Raw genomic sequence first — 16,881 nt, forward strand, 5'->3', positions numbered from 1 at the left:
TTTTTTTTTTTAAGGAATCAAAAGTCATGTACTGTATGTTCTTTGCCGTAATAACAGCCAAGAAGTGTGTTTGTGTTTATCTCATTGGTTTTTTGGTTAAAAAAAAACAAAACGGCATGTGCCAACCCTCAAATAAACCTCAAAAGGAAATCAACGCCTACATTGACAGTTGAGTTGTTACACAACTTCAGCAGCCTCATAGGCTTTTTGGTTAGCATGTTAGCACATGCCTATCCAAACAAATTCAAATTCAAAGACAGTTGAGTTGTTACACAACTTCAGCAGCCCCCATTCCAAACTACAGTTGAGCGGACAGCGATGAATCCTCTTGGTCACCCGGCTGAGAATGTTCCACTGCAGGGGAGGTATGATGGGCTCCCTGTTCTGCCTGGAGGATCTACAGCGATTCTGTACACCACATTGAACATGACCCCCGAGCCCCCCAAGGACCACATCATCTGGTCCCTCTGTTGCTTTCTCTACTCAAACCCCTGCTGCCTCGGTCTGGCAGCTCTCATCTTCTCTATCAAGGTGAGTTTCATTCATCCAGAATCAGTCTATCAAAGAACATAAAAAAAGAGTTTTAGCAATATCTTGCGATCTCAAATAGCAGTTCTTACGAAGGAGAGATATGGTTAGTGGTAGTGGTTAGTAGTTTATTGAGACAAGTAACACACAGCCCTCACTTACTGGTAACCATGTCAAGAATAATCGTCATTCAGAGGATGGCAGCTGGCAGACAAGGAATACTCATCTAAGATTTTAGATATATTCGGCTTAAAAATTACAATTTCACTACTAGATGTTATGAAAAAGAATAAAAAAACCTGAATAAAAAAGAATTACAACAGAGACTTTAAATGTGAAACACTTTGCTGGACATTGTTGAAGATAAGGATTAATGAGGAGATTTATGCAAAAAAATATATGTTGTGAACATGAATCTACAGCTTTTGCAGGAGATTATGAGATTGAGCCTAGGCTCAACATTAGCAATTTCTCTTATGGTATCAATCCACTTTTAAAATGAATGTGCTTTGGTCCTTCCAGGCCAGAGACCGAAAGGTGGCTGGAGATCTGGAGGGTGCCCGACACTACGGCTCCACTGCCCGCTGCCTCAACATCTGGGCCACAGTCCTGGTTTCCATCATTGTCCTTATTTTCAGTATTACAACGATTATCGTGTTTGTAAATGTGTCCAGTTACAGAGGCTAAATTTTAAATGCAGTAGTATTAAAGTTGCTGCTGCTGTGGCTTGGTGATACTTGTGTTTCACTGCTTTACGTTCATGGCACAATTTCTAACCTTTTATACCTTTTTACTTACTGTACATCCTCAAGCAAAAGAGATACTATATTTCTATTTGTGTTACAAAGGCTAAAATGAAACTCATCCGTGTTTCATTAACTGCTGTCTGCAGTCAAGTTTGAATGCCAGACTTTTTTTTTATTAAATTGAGATTTCCTGTCTGCATGGTCTTTGTCTCAGCAATTGTTTAAGTTTCATTTTTCAATAAATGAAAGTTTCATAGTGTTTCATAACTCTTTGAAATGTGCTTGTGAAATTTTGAGGGTTAAAAAAAAAAAGACGACGGGGTGGGGGGTTGTTATGGGAAGTGAGGCTCTCCCGTGTGTAGAGAAGTACGGTAAGCGGCAGCTCCCGCTGACACAGTGATGCACATGCTTTTCCATGTAGTGAAGCTACAGTAGTCAGTGTTTTATGTTCGCTGCAAAGACAAACTAAATCACCTGATTAATGCAACGTAATCACGACGTATCCCGGCCATTTTTCACCGCAGAAAGCTGCTACCAGCCAGGCTAAAGCTAACGTAGTTAGCCTGAAGAAACAAGGTGTCTGTCCCAACTAACATTATGGTTCGGAGCTGTAACACTAATCTACAACAGCAGCCTGTTTCTGATTTAACGTAATTTACACTGATTTAAGTGCTCTTGGATACACAGTTTGTTGAAGAGTGTGACATGCAGGCTCTGCATGCACAGCAAACCAACAATCATGATCAATTTTAATCAATTGATCAAACAACCAAAGCAGGCCCTGCTAGTCGACCACAACCTGACATTTAGAGGAAGCAACATGCATGCATTATTAATATTCACTTTAGCCTGGATTGATATTCTATGAATACAATGGTGTCATGTCAGTCAACCAGTGTATTTCTTCCTAATTTCCCTCTCCAAAATCACTTCAGAAGAGTCATCACAGCGCTTACTTGCTTTGGTTTTTGTAAAGCATTAAAGTTCAACAAAGAGTGGTTCACATAAGAAAATTTCTTTTTTCATTTTTATTTTCTTTGTAGATGCACTCCCCTACAAAATCACCCCAGTAGTTGAGAATGATTTAGTATTTCTAAATAGAGCTATTTATGTCCTCTTGTAAAACTCTTTTTTTTCATATTGCAATATATATTGCAGGGGAAAAAAATATCCCAATGTAAGTTTTTTCCAATATCGTGCAGGCCTACACTGGGATTAGTTTCCACAACTATATTGCAACTGTAGCAGACCACAGGTAAGGGAAAAGGATTTTAATAAAAGCACATCAAAGCAAAATATAGCCTACTTGCAAAACAAACTATAACCAAACACAAATACTCTGCCGTGTGCATGATCAAACGGCAACACAACAGTTGTTAGATGAGTGAGCTTCCTGCTGCAGGGCTTTATCCCTTCAGTACTGGAATTTGCCAAGAAGGAGAATGAATGACCGTATAATCTTACGAGCTTCTATTTTGAAATCCACTGGCAAGTACTGGCATGCAGGCTTTTGGATCTGCCATCCTGTCATTTTCTAAAGTTCAGGTATTAGCTTTTGGTCTAGTTTCCACACTTATGTCCATCTGTGTTTTAGACTCGTATCTCTTTTAAACATATCTCTCCCCACCCTCCCCCCTACATTATCACCCCAAGAGAAAAAAATAGACCTAATTTCTACATACCCTTTTAAAACAGATCAAACATGCTTTCCTATCCGGCTGCTCATCTTCTTTTTCAGGTGATTGTTTTTAAAGGTGGTTAAAGCAAAAGGTCATGTAGTGTAGTGTGTTGTACTTTTGCCTCATAGGCTTTTGGTTAGCATGTTAGCACATGCCTTTTTTATCCAAACAAATTCAAATTCAAAAGACAGTTGAGTTGTTACACAACTTCAGCAGCCCCCACTCCAAACTACAGTTGAGCGGACAGCGATGAATCCTCTAGGTCACCCGGCTGAGAATGTTCCACTGCAGGGGAGGTATGATGGGCTCCCTGTTCTGCCTGGAGGATCTACAGCGATTCCGTACACCACATTGAACATGACCCCCGAGCCCCCCAAGGACCACATCATCTGGTCCCTCTGTTGCTTTCTCTACTCAAACCCCTGCTGCCTCGGTCTGGCAGCTCTCATCTTCTCTATCAAGGTGAGTTTCATTCATCCAGAATCTTCTGTTAATGTCTATCAAAGAATATTGAAGAAAAAAAAGACTTTGTCTTGCCGTCTTTAATAGTAGTTCTTACAAATGAGAGATGCGGTTAGTGAAAAATAAAGAAGGTTTTTGCAGACAAGTAACACACAGCCCTCAGTTGGACCATGTCAAGAATCATTCAGAGGATGGAAAGTTGAGGGAGAAGCAATATCCATATAAGATTTTGGATATTCTTAGGCCTAAAAATTACACTTGATCTATTGAAATAATAAAATACAAAGATGTTATGAAAAAAAGAAAACATGGATAAAAAGAACAGAGATTTCAAATGTGTTACAAATTTTGCTGGACATTGTTGGAGGTGAAGATGTATGATGAGATTTATGCAAAGAAAACTATATATGGGAAAAGGGAGAATGGATGGAAAAAGTAGAAAGCAATCTCATTTGCAGCATGAAAACACAGCAAACATGAATCTACAGCTTTTGCAGGAGATTATGAGATTGAGCAAAGGAGATACTATATTTCTATTTGTGTTACAAAGGCTAAAATGGAACTCATCCGTGTTTCATTAACTGCTGTCTGCAGTCAAGTTTGAATGCCAGACTTTTTTTTTTATTAAATTGAGATTTCCTGTCTGCATGGTCTTTGTCTCAGCAATTGTTTAAGTTTCATTTTTCAATAAACGAAAGTTTCATAGTGTTTCGTAACTCTTTGAAATGTGCTTGTGAAATTTTGAGGGTTAACAAAAAAAGATTGCGGTTGTATACACACTGGGACAGGGCTGCACGATATTTTGTTTCATCATCTACATCGCGATGTTCGCATGCGCGAAAGTCACATCGCAGGACGTTGCGATGTTGACGCTACAACTTCTTTGCTGCTTGATAAAAAAGTAAACTTTCACCGTTCTCCTTTTCCATGATTGTTACCGGCCGACCCTTCCCCTTTAAGACAGGTGGTCATGTGACGTAACGTTAGTCCGACGGGGTGGGGGGTTGTTATGGGAAGTGAGGCTCTCCCGTGTGTAGAAAAGTACCGTAAGCGGCAGCTGCCGCTGAAATATGAGAGGCCGTATAGGAAGTAATTCATACTTTTGTCTTACACACACTATCATAGTCTTGCATATACACCACTATACTCATACACACACACTATTATAATCCTTTTACATGTATGTATGAGAGGGTATAGTCGTGTATGTGAGAGAGTATAGTAGTGTGTGTGTGAGAGTATACTAGTGTATGTGAGAGAGTATACTAGTGTATGTGAGAGAGTATACTAGAATATGTGAGAGAGTATAATAGTGTATGTGAGAGAGTATACTAGTGTGTGTGTGAGAGTATACTAGTGTATGTGAGAGAGTATACTAGTATATGCGAGAGAATATAGTAGTGTATGTGAGAGAGAATAGTAGTGTGTGTGTGAGAGTTTGATTGAAACGGAAGGGAGTTTGAGTACTCAGCTCCTGATTGGTTGACAAAGAAGAAGCGGTATTTGACGGTCAAAATCCTCATAGTCATTATACTAGTTTGGCTGAAGTGGTGCTGTAATGGAAAGAGAGAGGCTAACTGAAGCTGTGGGTCTTCTAAATAATATTTTAGGAAATGGTGAGCTATTGTCAACGATGTCTCGACAATTAAATCAAGTCCAACAGAGCTCTGATTCGGAGATGCAGAGATTATTCAGGGATGGAACTGCAAATCCAGTCAGACCTGGCTCCAGGCTAGCGTTACTACTTCTAGCTAGCTCAATGGAACATGGAGGACCCCTTTACCAGACGAGACAGCATTTTGGTGGATCGTCGTCGAAAATCAGGAAGAGGTAAGTTGATTAAAAAATAGCCAAGGACCCTTTTTTATTAACTTCATCCTATCTGTAGTGTCCCCCCAAATTCATGTTAGCATGGTCATGACGTTAGCGCCGCTAGCTAGTTGCTACCATAGACGCTACCCACATACAACACGGGCTAGCCATTTTCCATTGAAAACGCTGCAATATCTCCACTAGCTAGTGCTAGTTAATATGATCAAGCAAGTTTGAGCAAGCTGTGTGAAATAATTTCAGAAATCAGGTTTCAGAAGTAAATCTGCTGTTACATGAGAGAGGACACAGTATCTGTCAAGCCCTTTGATTAACCACAGTATATGATATTTTACTGTACAAATACATTTGACTTTGACTAGGAGAAAAAGATAGCAGCAGCAGTTATGGAAGCATATTGGTAGTTATAGTATCCATTGCTGCGCTCCTGTTATTCAATTTCACACATTACACATTGTAATTTGCTATTCAATGCGCATCTTATTACAGTGTAGTTCTGCATTTATTGGATTTGGCCTATCTTTGGATAAGGAGACATCAGAGTAGGCTGTTTACAGCAAAGATAGCGTTAAATGAGAAAGCTCTAGCATCAGCTGGCTAGCTAGCTGAGTTGCAATCATCTGACTGGGTGATGATGTTTAGCCTGTCTGTGTGTGTCTTTGAGTACCATGAAAAGCACTATATAAATAAAATTTATTATTATTATTATTATTAGTAATAATATTAAAAAGTGTAATCCACATGTTTACATACATTTATTACAGTGAATAATAATCTAAATACTACTAAGTGTGGTAAAGCCACATATTTGTTTTTATATTTCTGCAATCTGCACTTAAGTTTGTGTGATTTGTTTCTGACTTTCATATGAATGTTTACACCAGGCTTGGTCAGTGCTCAATATACTACTGTGACTGAAGTAGTTAAATAAATGATGTCATTCATATAAATTCATGCATCACCTAATTTCATCATCACATCCAGGCCTGGCCTCCAGGAAAGAACAGTTTGTTTAATATATCTAATCTTGTGTTGTTCATACTATACAATAATTATTACAGATTATCTGACCAATGCTGGGTGTCTTAAGGACTTTGAAACGCATAGAAGACAAAGATCTCTTGGTGGAGGATATTATCACGTTTCAGGTGGTTCGTCGAGTCAGTGGAGCACTTCAAAGGTTTGTGTAACTCCATTTTTTAGCAAACATAATTAACCCTTCTAAGGTGTTCATATTTTTGTTACACAGCCAATGTTTCCGGGTCTGGTGGACCCACCACATTATTAGGCTTTTAAATCAATACAGCCATAACAATTTATGTAAAATTGTGTAACTTTGTGTGGGAATAGCGGGGGTGCAGAAAGACAACATAGTTTCATAGAACCTACACTCAGACACGCACACATACAGACAAACAGACACACAAAGAGACGCACAGACACACACACATACACACACACACACACACATCAGGCCCAATTAGGAGGAGGACACAGTTAAGTTTCATAGCACCTACAATTATTACACTGTAATAATTACACTCGGGTGCAGTAGACCCGAACACCTCATATGTAATAGTTATGTGTAGGGAGGGTACCGTGTGCAGTCATTGAAAATAAGTCATTTTTTATGTTCTTCACAGAAAATGAGCCAAGGCCAGTGAGTTTGAGTTAGAAGAAATAATAAATACCATCATTTTTCTTTTAGCAAACATTGAAAACGGGTCCCACAGACCCAAACAACTTACAAGGGTTAAGAATAATTAAAGACTTCAACATATATTTTTAAAAGCCAGTGTACAACCTTACAAACACTCTGAATAAAGGCTTGCATGTATCATATAAAATAACTTAAAGAACATCACGTTTTAGATGGTTGTCAATGACAAGGCCTTTTTGCATAATCAAAAACACTGAACTGTCTTGTAAGTCATCCCTTTCATGTGCTGTGTGATAATTTATCCAATTTGAAAACAGATATTTGTATCTTCTCATGATACATTTTTATAGATTCCGGGAGGAGATGAAGACCCTTGGTGTTCTTGATGCAATAAGAATGCACCCAGATGCTTTCAGACCGCTGTTTTGTCACGAGCCATCCCCACTCACAGCTGATGTACTAGAACAGCTCTTTGAAACTCGACTGTCAGCAGTCGAGTTTCATGCAACCATGTGTGGTTGCATTTTGGAGGGACTACCTGCTGGATGTTGAGGGTAAGTATTATTGCTAGTTATGGAATAAAAATATTTTCATATGCCCTTCTGTCTGTCTTTGTCTTTCCCTCCTTTTTGAAAGTTTTCTACATGCTAGTTTTAATTTATTTTTTGGTGTTCGTTGGTGTATTTCTTTTTCAGAGAAAGAGGGACCCTTGCAACTTGGGGGTATCCTGGCCTTTGCGACGGGAGCAAATGCAATTCACCCCAGGGCTTCTCCCCATGACCTTCAGTGGACTTTCTCCATGAGCTTTCCCTCAGACAAGGCCGTCATTTACCCACCGCAAACACATGCATTAACTGCCTGCGGTTGCCAGTCATGAAAAAATTTGAAGATTTCAAGGAAACTATGGATTTTGCATTAGAAAACACTCAGGGATTTGTTCAGGAATGACTTCCGAGAACTCCTGAACATACATTATTAAAATCTGTTGCCTGTTGAACTTGACTAAATTGATGAGGCATCGTTGTCAGTAACTCACTATTTCCTAATACATTATTAATGTCTTGTTTAAACAATTGAAAATGGAATAATCATTTGACTAAAAAGTGAAGCAGAAATTGTCACTGGCCTTTTATTAGTCTTTATTAATTGTCTCGACACTAATGAACTTGCTCACTGATGGAGTTCACCAGGCCCAAAAATAATTGAATGCCATGGTTACCGTCATTGGCTAGTGGGTCTACAGTTTCTAGAATATTTTCATTGAAAATAAAGTCATTTTCTGGAACAACAACATTATTTGAACTCAAATTCTCAAAATGTACTGGGGGGTCTTCATTCATTTCAGCGTTGCTAGCTGTACTTTCAAAGCAGCAAGCCCACCAAGTAATGATAATTTAAAATGGCCCCTTTAGCCAATGAGGAAGTGAGAATTTAATTAAGTCTTCCTGATTGATCAAACCAACTTCCTTTTCAACTATAATCTCACACACACACACTTCTATGCTCTCTCTCACACACACTTCTATACTCTCTCACACACACACACACACACACACACACACACTTCTATACTCTCTCACACACACACTTCTATACTCTCTCTCACACAAACACTACTATACTCTCTCACACACTACTATACCCTCTCACACACACTACTATACCCTCTCACATATACTACTATACTCTCTCACATACACTACTATACTCTCTCTCACATACACTACTATACTCTCTCTCACATACACTACTATACTCTCTCTCACATACACTACTATACTCTCTCTCACATACACTACTATACTCTTTCACATACACTACTATACTCTCTCTCACATACACTACTATACTCTCTCACATACACTACTATACTCTCTCACATACACTACTATACTCTCTCACATACACTAGTATACTCACACACACACACACACACAGTCACACACACACACACACACACACACTACTATACTCTCTCACATACACTAGTATACTCACACACACATGTAAAAGGATTATAATAGTGTGTGTGTATGAGTATAGTGGTGTATATGCAAGATTATGATGTGTGTAAGACAGAAGTATGAATTACTTCCTATACGGCCTCTCATATTGACACAGTGATGCACATGCTTTAACATGGGTAGTGAAGCTACAGTAGTCTGTGTTTTATGTTGACAAACATGTATGTATATATATGTTATGTAAGACAAACTAAATCACCTGAATAATGCAACGTAATCACGACGTATCCCGGCCATTTTTCACCGCAGAAAGCTGCTACCAGCCAGGCTAAAGCTAACATAGTTAGCCTAAAGAAACAAGGCGTCTGTCCCAATTAATGTTATGGTTCGGAGCTGCGACGCTGAAAACGTAACACTAATCTACAACAGCAGTCTGTTTCTGATTTAACGTAATTTACACTGATTTAAGTGCTCTTGGATACACAGTTTGTTGTAAGAGTGTGACATGCAGGCTCTGCATGCACAGCAAACCAACAATCATGATCAATTTTAATCAATTGATCAAACAACCAAAGCAGGCCCTGCTAGTCGACCACAACCTGACATTTAGAGGAAGCAACATGCATGCATTATTAATATTCACTTTAGCCTGGATTGATATTATATGAATACAATGGTGTCATGTCAGTCAACCAGTGTATTTCTTCCTAATTTCCCTCTCCAAAATCACTTCAGAAGAGTCATCACAGCGCTTACTTGCTTTGGTTTTTGTAAAGCATTAAAGTTCAACAAGTTCAACGAGGCCTCGGGGGAGACCCAGGACTAGGTGGAGGGATTATATCTCTAACCTGGCCTGGGAACGCCTCGGGATCCCCCAGTTGGAGCTGGTTAATGTGGCCCGGGAAAGGGAAGTTTGGGGTCCCCTGCTGGAGCTGCTCCCCCCGCGACCCGACCCCGGATAAGCGGATGAAGATGGATGGATGGATGGATTAAAGTTCAACAAAGAGTGGTTCACATAAGAAAATTTCCTTTTTCATTTTTATTTTCTTTGTAGATGCACTCCCCTACAAAATCACCCCAGTAGTTGAGAATGATTTAGTATTTTTAAATAGGGATATTTATGTCCTCTTGTAAAAATTAGTCTTTTTTTTCATATCGCAATACATATAAAAAAAATATCCCAATGTAAGTTTTTTCCAATATCGTGCAGGCCTACACTGGGATTAGTTTCCAGAACTATATTGCAACTGTAGCCAACCACAGGTAAGGGAAAAGGATTTTAATAAAAGCACATCAAAGCAAAATATAGCCTACTTGCAAAACAAACTATAACCAAACACAAATACTCTGCCGTGTGCATGATCAAACGGCAACACAACAGTTGTTAGATGAGTGAGCTTCCTGCTGCAGGGCTTTATCCCTTCAGTACTGGAATTTGCCAAGAAGGAGAATGAATGACCGTATAATCTTACGAGCTTCTATTTTGAAATCCACTGGCAAGTACTGGCATGCAGGCTTTTGGATCTGCCATCCTGTCATTTTCTAAAGAAAAAAAAAAAAAACATGAATAAAAAGAACAGAGATTTCAAATGTGTTACAAATTTTGCTGGACATTGTTGGAGGTGAAGATGTATGATGAGATTTATGCAAAGAAAACTATATATGGGAAAAGGGAGAATGGATGGAAAAAGTAGAAAGCAATCTCATTTGCAGCATGAAAACACAGCAAACATGAATCTACAGCTTTTGCAGGAGATTATGAGATTGAGCCTAGGCTCAACATTAGCAATTTCTCTTATGGTATCAATCCACTTTTAAAATGAATGTGCTTTGGTCCTTCCAGGCCAGAGACCGGAAGGTGGCTGGAGATCTGGAGGGTGCCCGACACTACGGCTCCACTGCCCGCTGCCTCAACATCTGGGCCACAGTCCTGGTTTCCATCATTGTCCTTATTCTATTGTTGTTGATGGTTGTGGTTTACAGATAAGGCGAACAGAGATCTCAGCAGATACAGACCATACGATTTCAATTACGGAGGCTAAATTTCAAATACAGTCGTATTAGAGTTGCCTTTTTTCTATGGCTTGGTCATACTTGTGTTTCTCTGCTTTACGCCCAAGGCACAATTTGTAACTTTTTATACCTTTTTAGTTATATCCTCAAGCAAAACAGATACCCATTTCTTTATGTGTTTCAAAAGTCTTAGATGGAACTCATCCATGTTTCCATAATGACAATCTGTAGTGGTTTACATTTATGCCAGATGTCTGTTATTAAATTCCGATTTCCTGTCGGCAAGGCAGGAAATCGTGCAAAAAAAAAAGTGGAGAAATAGAGAACAGTTTCATCCGTCAATAAAAGTGTCTGTTTCATAACTCAGAAATGTGCTTGTGAAATTATTAGGAATTATGGTGTTTCAACTCGTGTTAATCAAACGGGGGTGATTTCAAGCCAAAGAACGTCTCCACCCAAAACATACTGACGGAAAACATTTCCAATGGTTCTGATTCAAAGAGAGCAGTAAGACAATATGGCGTAATGGAAAATGACAGTGGGAAAGTCTACAGCGTTTATTTTTAGTTAGTGGTGTCCGGGGTTGTTTTATACAGTACAGGAACAATAAGTCTGCTGCATTTGTAAAAAGGAAACTTGTATTGATACAGAACATGTGTCTGTGTGTGTTGTTTCAAATGATTATTCAAGGTATGAATCTGGTGATAACTAATGAAATTCTGTAACATCACTGCACAATACAATAAATGTTCCAACAATGAGGGACACCTTTCTTAAAGCACACCAATGTGATAACTCTAGGTATAAGCCATTATCCTTTATTAAATACAACAGAAAGAGATGTAGTAATAGGGAGGGAATAAAAAGGTAAACGGTTTTTAAGATAACTAAGGTGTGAGTAATACGATAAGCTTTAGTCAATAACAGGAAAATAATGTTTACAATTATCAAAACAATGTTTTACAAATGAGTCAGCTGCGGATGGTTTTTGTTGCTTTCTTATCATGAAAGAAATCTAAAAGCTGTGCTAGCTCCTACTTTCCTTGTGGAATACAAATCTAAAAAGGTAAAAAAAACTGCTTTGCATATGTGGATTGAAAATGCACTCAACACATTTGTTACAACATGTTTGTTTCCAGACTTTGGAATACCCTTTCTGAGGAGATCAGACATGTCGAAGCGGTGCTTCATTTAAATCACTCCTCAAAACACACTCGAATAAAATGGCTTTTGATTCCGATGCTTTTTCTGTTTTTTGTACAAAATTTTGTATTTTGGCATTTACTTTTTTGTGTTTTGATTCATTCTATTGATTTTATATTCATATTTGTAATTTGTAATTCATAGCTTTGCTCTTTTTCATGTATGCGCAGCACTTTGTAACTCTGTTTTTGAAAAATGATACATAAATACAGTTATTATTATTGTTATTAAGTTCTGCAGTCTTCAGACGGAGGCTCTTAGACTCTGATTTCCTCCTATTGTCAGTTTCATATACCAAATGAGATCATAACATCAACATGAACAACATATGTTGTTTACGCTAAACTGAATTTCTTATTCATGCACTCTCACTACGTTCTCGATCACTTTTCTTTGGAAGTAGTGAAGACGCAGCACACCCTGCAGATCATTTTTCATTCATTCTGTGAGTACCTTTCTGTTTATCACTATTCGGTGCTAGATTTAGTGTAATTTCAACTTTTTAAATTACTTCACAACAGCATACTTGGTGCTGCACTGAAGACAGGCTGTAATATAATCCTAATTTGCATTTGGGAAATTAAATTTAGCTGCAGCACATCTGTCTATATTGCAATGAAAATATCATCAGTTTTTCTGAAGTGTTACAATGAACTGGGAACTACCGGAGACACATCATTTGTGGTGGTTATTATTTGCCAAAGACTGAGTTCTGAAATGACCACCTTTGATTTCATGTGACTGTCTTTGAATCAATGGTTGTAAACTATGATAAAACAATATTCCTGATACAGCCTGATAAAGGGCAAATTCTTAACTATATTTCCAATACTGTAGATTTCAAAGAGAAAGACTTAAGACTTAACAAAATTTAGATTTCAGAATGTTTGATACCAGTGACAAACAGGGTTATCAGTAATGTTTAAGTAAAGTTTCCCTCTCTGTTCCAGAAAATCTCACTTGCTCTAGTGATCTAATTTACTGAAACAATAAAAAATGATAGCTCCAATAACTGTTATGATGCTCTGCATTCTGAAGATGAGGATGTTTCTCCTGTTCTGCGTCCTCTTCCTGATGTCTTCTACTGGCTACAGTCAGCTTCCAGGACCTCCTGGTCCTAAAGGTGACCCAGGACATCCTGGTCCAGTTGGGCCAGCTGGGCCAGCTGGGCCACCTGGGCCAAGTGGGGCAATTGGGAGAAGTGGTGGGTAATATTGACTTCCACAATCACGCTCCTAGGAACACTCGTTCTGACCAGACTCTAGTCATTATGTGTCTAAATTCTGGCACCCCTCTGTTGGACAGGCAGATGAGTTTGTTTTTAACCACAAGCTCTCTCCAATCTCCCAAGAGCTATCTGAGGTCACTTATACATTTTCTTCATTGGACTCGCTGTGTCAGCTGCAACAAGTCCTCCAAACCATACAAAAACATAGGTTGTTTATTCCTACCCTCTAATAGGACCCACACAAGCATTTTCTGTCCTCATATCTAAACCAAAAAACGCAACTGTCACTGTTTTAAACACACTGTTAACGTTGTGAGACGCTCACAGTTTAGTTAGGTTTATGCACAAAAATGAACTTAATTGGTTATGTCTAGGTAAAAAAACTACTTGGTTAAATTTAGAAAAAGATTGAGGTTGTGACATAGCTGTTAGTTCCGTAAAGTACAAAACAAATTTACCAGTTATTTTAATTGTCAAATGGGACATGAGCCCCAGTCTCAAGGGGCTTTGGATTTTTAATCATCTGTATGTCTCTTTCCCTGCTTTTGTACACATGATTTGCTGGAGCAAAAGGATTCCCTGGACCGCGTGGACAGCCTGGACCGCCTGGATCTGCTATATTCTGTGGACGAGGTTATATTTTTTCTAGATTTTAAAGAGCATATATATATTTTATGAAATAACTTTCACTAGCTGAGTAACTGCTGTTTATCATTTAGTAACAGGCAAAATGCACCAGTACTACAGTGCAACCTGAGTAAATGTCAGTGTCTTCATTGTCCTGCACAAAGAAATCTTTGCACACATAGACTTATAGTTGTTAGAGATGTAGAGAGATACACAAGAGGTGGACACTTAAAGTACATTCTAATTCCGTAACAATAGCAATACTATCTTTTTAAAGGTCCTAGTGTTTGATTGTTGTTGAGGCTGTGTCTGAGAGATATTAATTCCACTCTTGCTTGTAAATCTTACAATAAAATGCAATTCATGGAGGAATGTTGTCAATGTCCCTCATTCAAATAAGTGTACTTATTAAAAGTACAACACAGCCAGTGAAAAAAAAGGAGCTTTAAAAGTAATAACTGGTAACGTCTTCAGGGTAATCTGGGCCTGAGATTTGAAATGTTTACCAGAAAGCCTGTGGTACAAATGGAGGGAATTGCATTTGAAAGATGTGTGTGTTGACTAGGCACAGAGGGTCTAATGAAATATGCTACAGAGTTGTACTTTATGATGCCAAAATGTGGACTCAGGTCCAATATACAGCCAGTATAGTAACTCATCTTGATCTGTTTGATCCAGGTCTCTCTGGTCAGGAACTTGAAACCTTAAAGAACAGCCTCGCTAAGTTAGAGCTGGGTAAGTATCCTGTTCACGTATTACAAGGAGTGTTACAGGGAGTGATTGCATGTGAATTTGGAGATTCATTTTAGCTGTTCAAGTGACACAAACCGTTAGATTTCTTGTCAAACTTGTTTTTACCATACCAATGTTCTGCTTTTACTATTGAATCAGAATGTTTGATGTAAATTGATCCTCTCTTTGGGCAGGATGTTGTCTGAGAAAGGAGCAATGAGAAATAATTTGAACACATTTAATTAATCTTGATGTATTTAGGTCTAGACTGCAACATTTGTGTAAAAACTGCAAATGTTCCATCATGCTTTAACTAAAGGCTTCTGAACAGAGCTCGAGGGCCAGAGGACCAAGATGACAATACAGTTTGGAAGTTGTTGAGCAATTGTTTTCACTTTAATTTCTGATTTGTTGCATGTTGTTCTCTTTACATTTCAGCCATGAACTATGACTTTGTCCGAAGAGTTGGTCAGAAATACTTTGTGTCCTACAAGAAGAGAGACTCTTTCTCTACGGCCGTCGAGTTCTGCTCCCAACGAGGCTTAGAGCTGGCTTTGCCCCAGAACGAGGAGGAGAACAACATACTCACTCAGTTCTTTGGGGACGTTTACAAAACAGCCTGGATCAACGTCAACACTAACAAAGCTGAGGGGAATTTTGAGGCTGATATGAAAAACCGACCATTGACCTTTACCAAATGGGGAGAAGGGCAGCCAGACAAATCCATCCAGAATACAGGCTGCACCATGCTGTCAGAAAACGCAGTCTGGAGAGTGACACACGATTGTTCTCTTAATGCTTACATCATTTGTCAGATATAGAAAGGTCTTGTGTTCCAGATTTGGAACCATTGCTCTCAGCAATATTTTCTTCCAGATGTTACAGTTACCCAAAGCCATTGTGTTAGATCTTAGTCCTAACTACAGAAACATTTGCAACAATTGCATCATCAGCATGGCATTAAAACTGCTTCACAGACATATTACATTATAAAAAGTTTACAATTAAAGGAACAATATGATAGATGTATAGAAACAACAGTGAACTCTAAAAGCATACAGTACATCACAATAAAGTTTACAGCCGTGAACAAGTCTCATTTCATTTATTCTAAACTCCAGGCAACCTTTATTAACATTTTGGCTGCCTAGCTAACTTATCTGTTGAAAATGTGAAATAGAAAGCTTACAGGATTGGTAAAATTAAATCCTGAATGTTAACTATGACAAAAGTGGCAGAAAATAGACCTGACATCTACTGTACTTAAAAAAAGACAGAAATCTTTCAAAAGAGCCTAGAACACACAGAAAAGAGAATTTGTATTACAGTTCAATTTTAAAGTGGACAAGGCAGTGGTATGTAGAGAAACACATTTGTAATGTCATATCAACATGGTATGTACATTTGTTTTAAAGGAACACGCCGACTTATTGGGACTTTAGCTTATTCACCGTAACCCCCAGAGTTAGATAAGTCCATACATACCCTTCTCATCTCCGTGCGTGTCGTAACTCTTTCCGACGGCTCCACCGGTAGCTTAGCCTAGCACGGATCCTGAAGGTAATCGGTTCCAACTAGCCTACTGCTCCCAATAAGTGACAAAATAACGCCAACATGCTCCTATTTACATGTTGTGATTTGTATAGTCACAGCGTGTACAAATAACAAGGTCACATGAGACACAGCCATCTTCTAACCGTATACATACTGGGAACTATATTCTCAGAAAGGCGAAGCAGTGCTACTTCTGCTACTTGGGCGGAGTGATATGCTTGCAGCACCTGAGAAGCCCCGAGCAGAGAGTAGAAATGCTTCGCCTTTCTGAGAATATAGTTCCCAGTTTATATACGGTGAGAAAATGGCTGTGTCTCATGTGACCTCGTTATTTGTACACGCTGTGATTATACAAATCACAACATGTAAATAGGAACATGTTGGCGTTATTTTGTCACTTATTGGGAGCAGTAGGCTAGTTGGAACCGATTACCTTCAGGAGCCGTGCTAGGCTAAGCTTTTACCGGTGGAGCCATCGGAATTAAGAGTTACAACACGCACGGAGATGAGAAGGGTATGTATGGACTTATCTAACTCTGGGGGTTACGGTGAATAAGCTAAAGTCCCAATAAGTCGGCGTGTTCCTTTAAAACAAATGTACATACCATGTTGATATGACATTACAAATGTGTTTCTCTACATACCACTGCCTTGT

General features: G+C 38.7%; 3 protein-coding genes and 1 long non-coding RNA gene across 5 annotated transcripts; all 4 read left to right on the top strand.

Annotated features, from left to right (window-relative positions):
* Nucleotides 1-266: 266 nt before the first annotated feature.
* On the top strand, nt 267-1,533 carry LOC144521974 (dispanin subfamily A member 2b-like). The gene is made up of 2 exons (XM_078256696.1): nt 267-531; nt 1,051-1,533. Exons 1-2 carry the CDS (start codon nt 319-321, stop codon nt 1,213-1,215), a joined length of 378 nt encoding a protein of 125 aa, XP_078112822.1. The 5' UTR covers nt 267-318; the 3' UTR covers nt 1,216-1,533.
* Nucleotides 1,534-3,104: 1,571 nt separating this feature from the next.
* On the top strand, nt 3,105-11,167 carry LOC144521975 (dispanin subfamily A member 2b-like). The gene is made up of 2 exons (XM_078256697.1): nt 3,105-3,415; nt 10,713-11,167. The coding sequence occupies exons 1-2, from the start codon at nt 3,203-3,205 to the stop codon at nt 10,854-10,856; spliced, it is 357 nt and encodes a 118-aa protein (XP_078112823.1). The 5' UTR covers nt 3,105-3,202; the 3' UTR covers nt 10,857-11,167.
* LOC144521976 (uncharacterized) lies at nt 3,422-8,152 on the top strand. 2 transcript variants are annotated; one of them, XR_013502376.1, is made up of 4 exons: nt 3,422-5,245; nt 6,307-6,425; nt 7,256-7,459; nt 7,601-8,152. It is a non-coding gene; the product is annotated as an uncharacterized LOC144521976 (long non-coding RNA). The 2 variants fall into 2 exon arrangements; XR_013502375.1 differs by having other exon boundaries at nt 3,422-6,425.
* Nucleotides 11,168-11,185: 18 nt separating the features above from the next.
* LOC144521663 (mannose-binding protein C-like) lies at nt 11,186-15,856 on the top strand. Its single transcript, XM_078256218.1, has 4 exons — nt 11,186-13,289; nt 13,881-13,946; nt 14,619-14,675; nt 15,111-15,856. Exons 1-4 carry the CDS (start codon nt 13,082-13,084, stop codon nt 15,491-15,493), a joined length of 714 nt encoding a protein of 237 aa, XP_078112344.1. The 5' UTR covers nt 11,186-13,081; the 3' UTR covers nt 15,494-15,856.
* The last annotated feature ends 1,025 nt before the right edge of the window (nt 15,857-16,881 follow it).

Source organism: Sander vitreus, chromosome 8 (assembly GCF_031162955.1).
Source record: "Sander vitreus isolate 19-12246 chromosome 8, sanVit1, whole genome shotgun sequence".
In the NCBI taxonomy this organism is placed as follows: domain Eukaryota; kingdom Metazoa; phylum Chordata; class Actinopteri; order Perciformes; family Percidae; genus Sander; species Sander vitreus.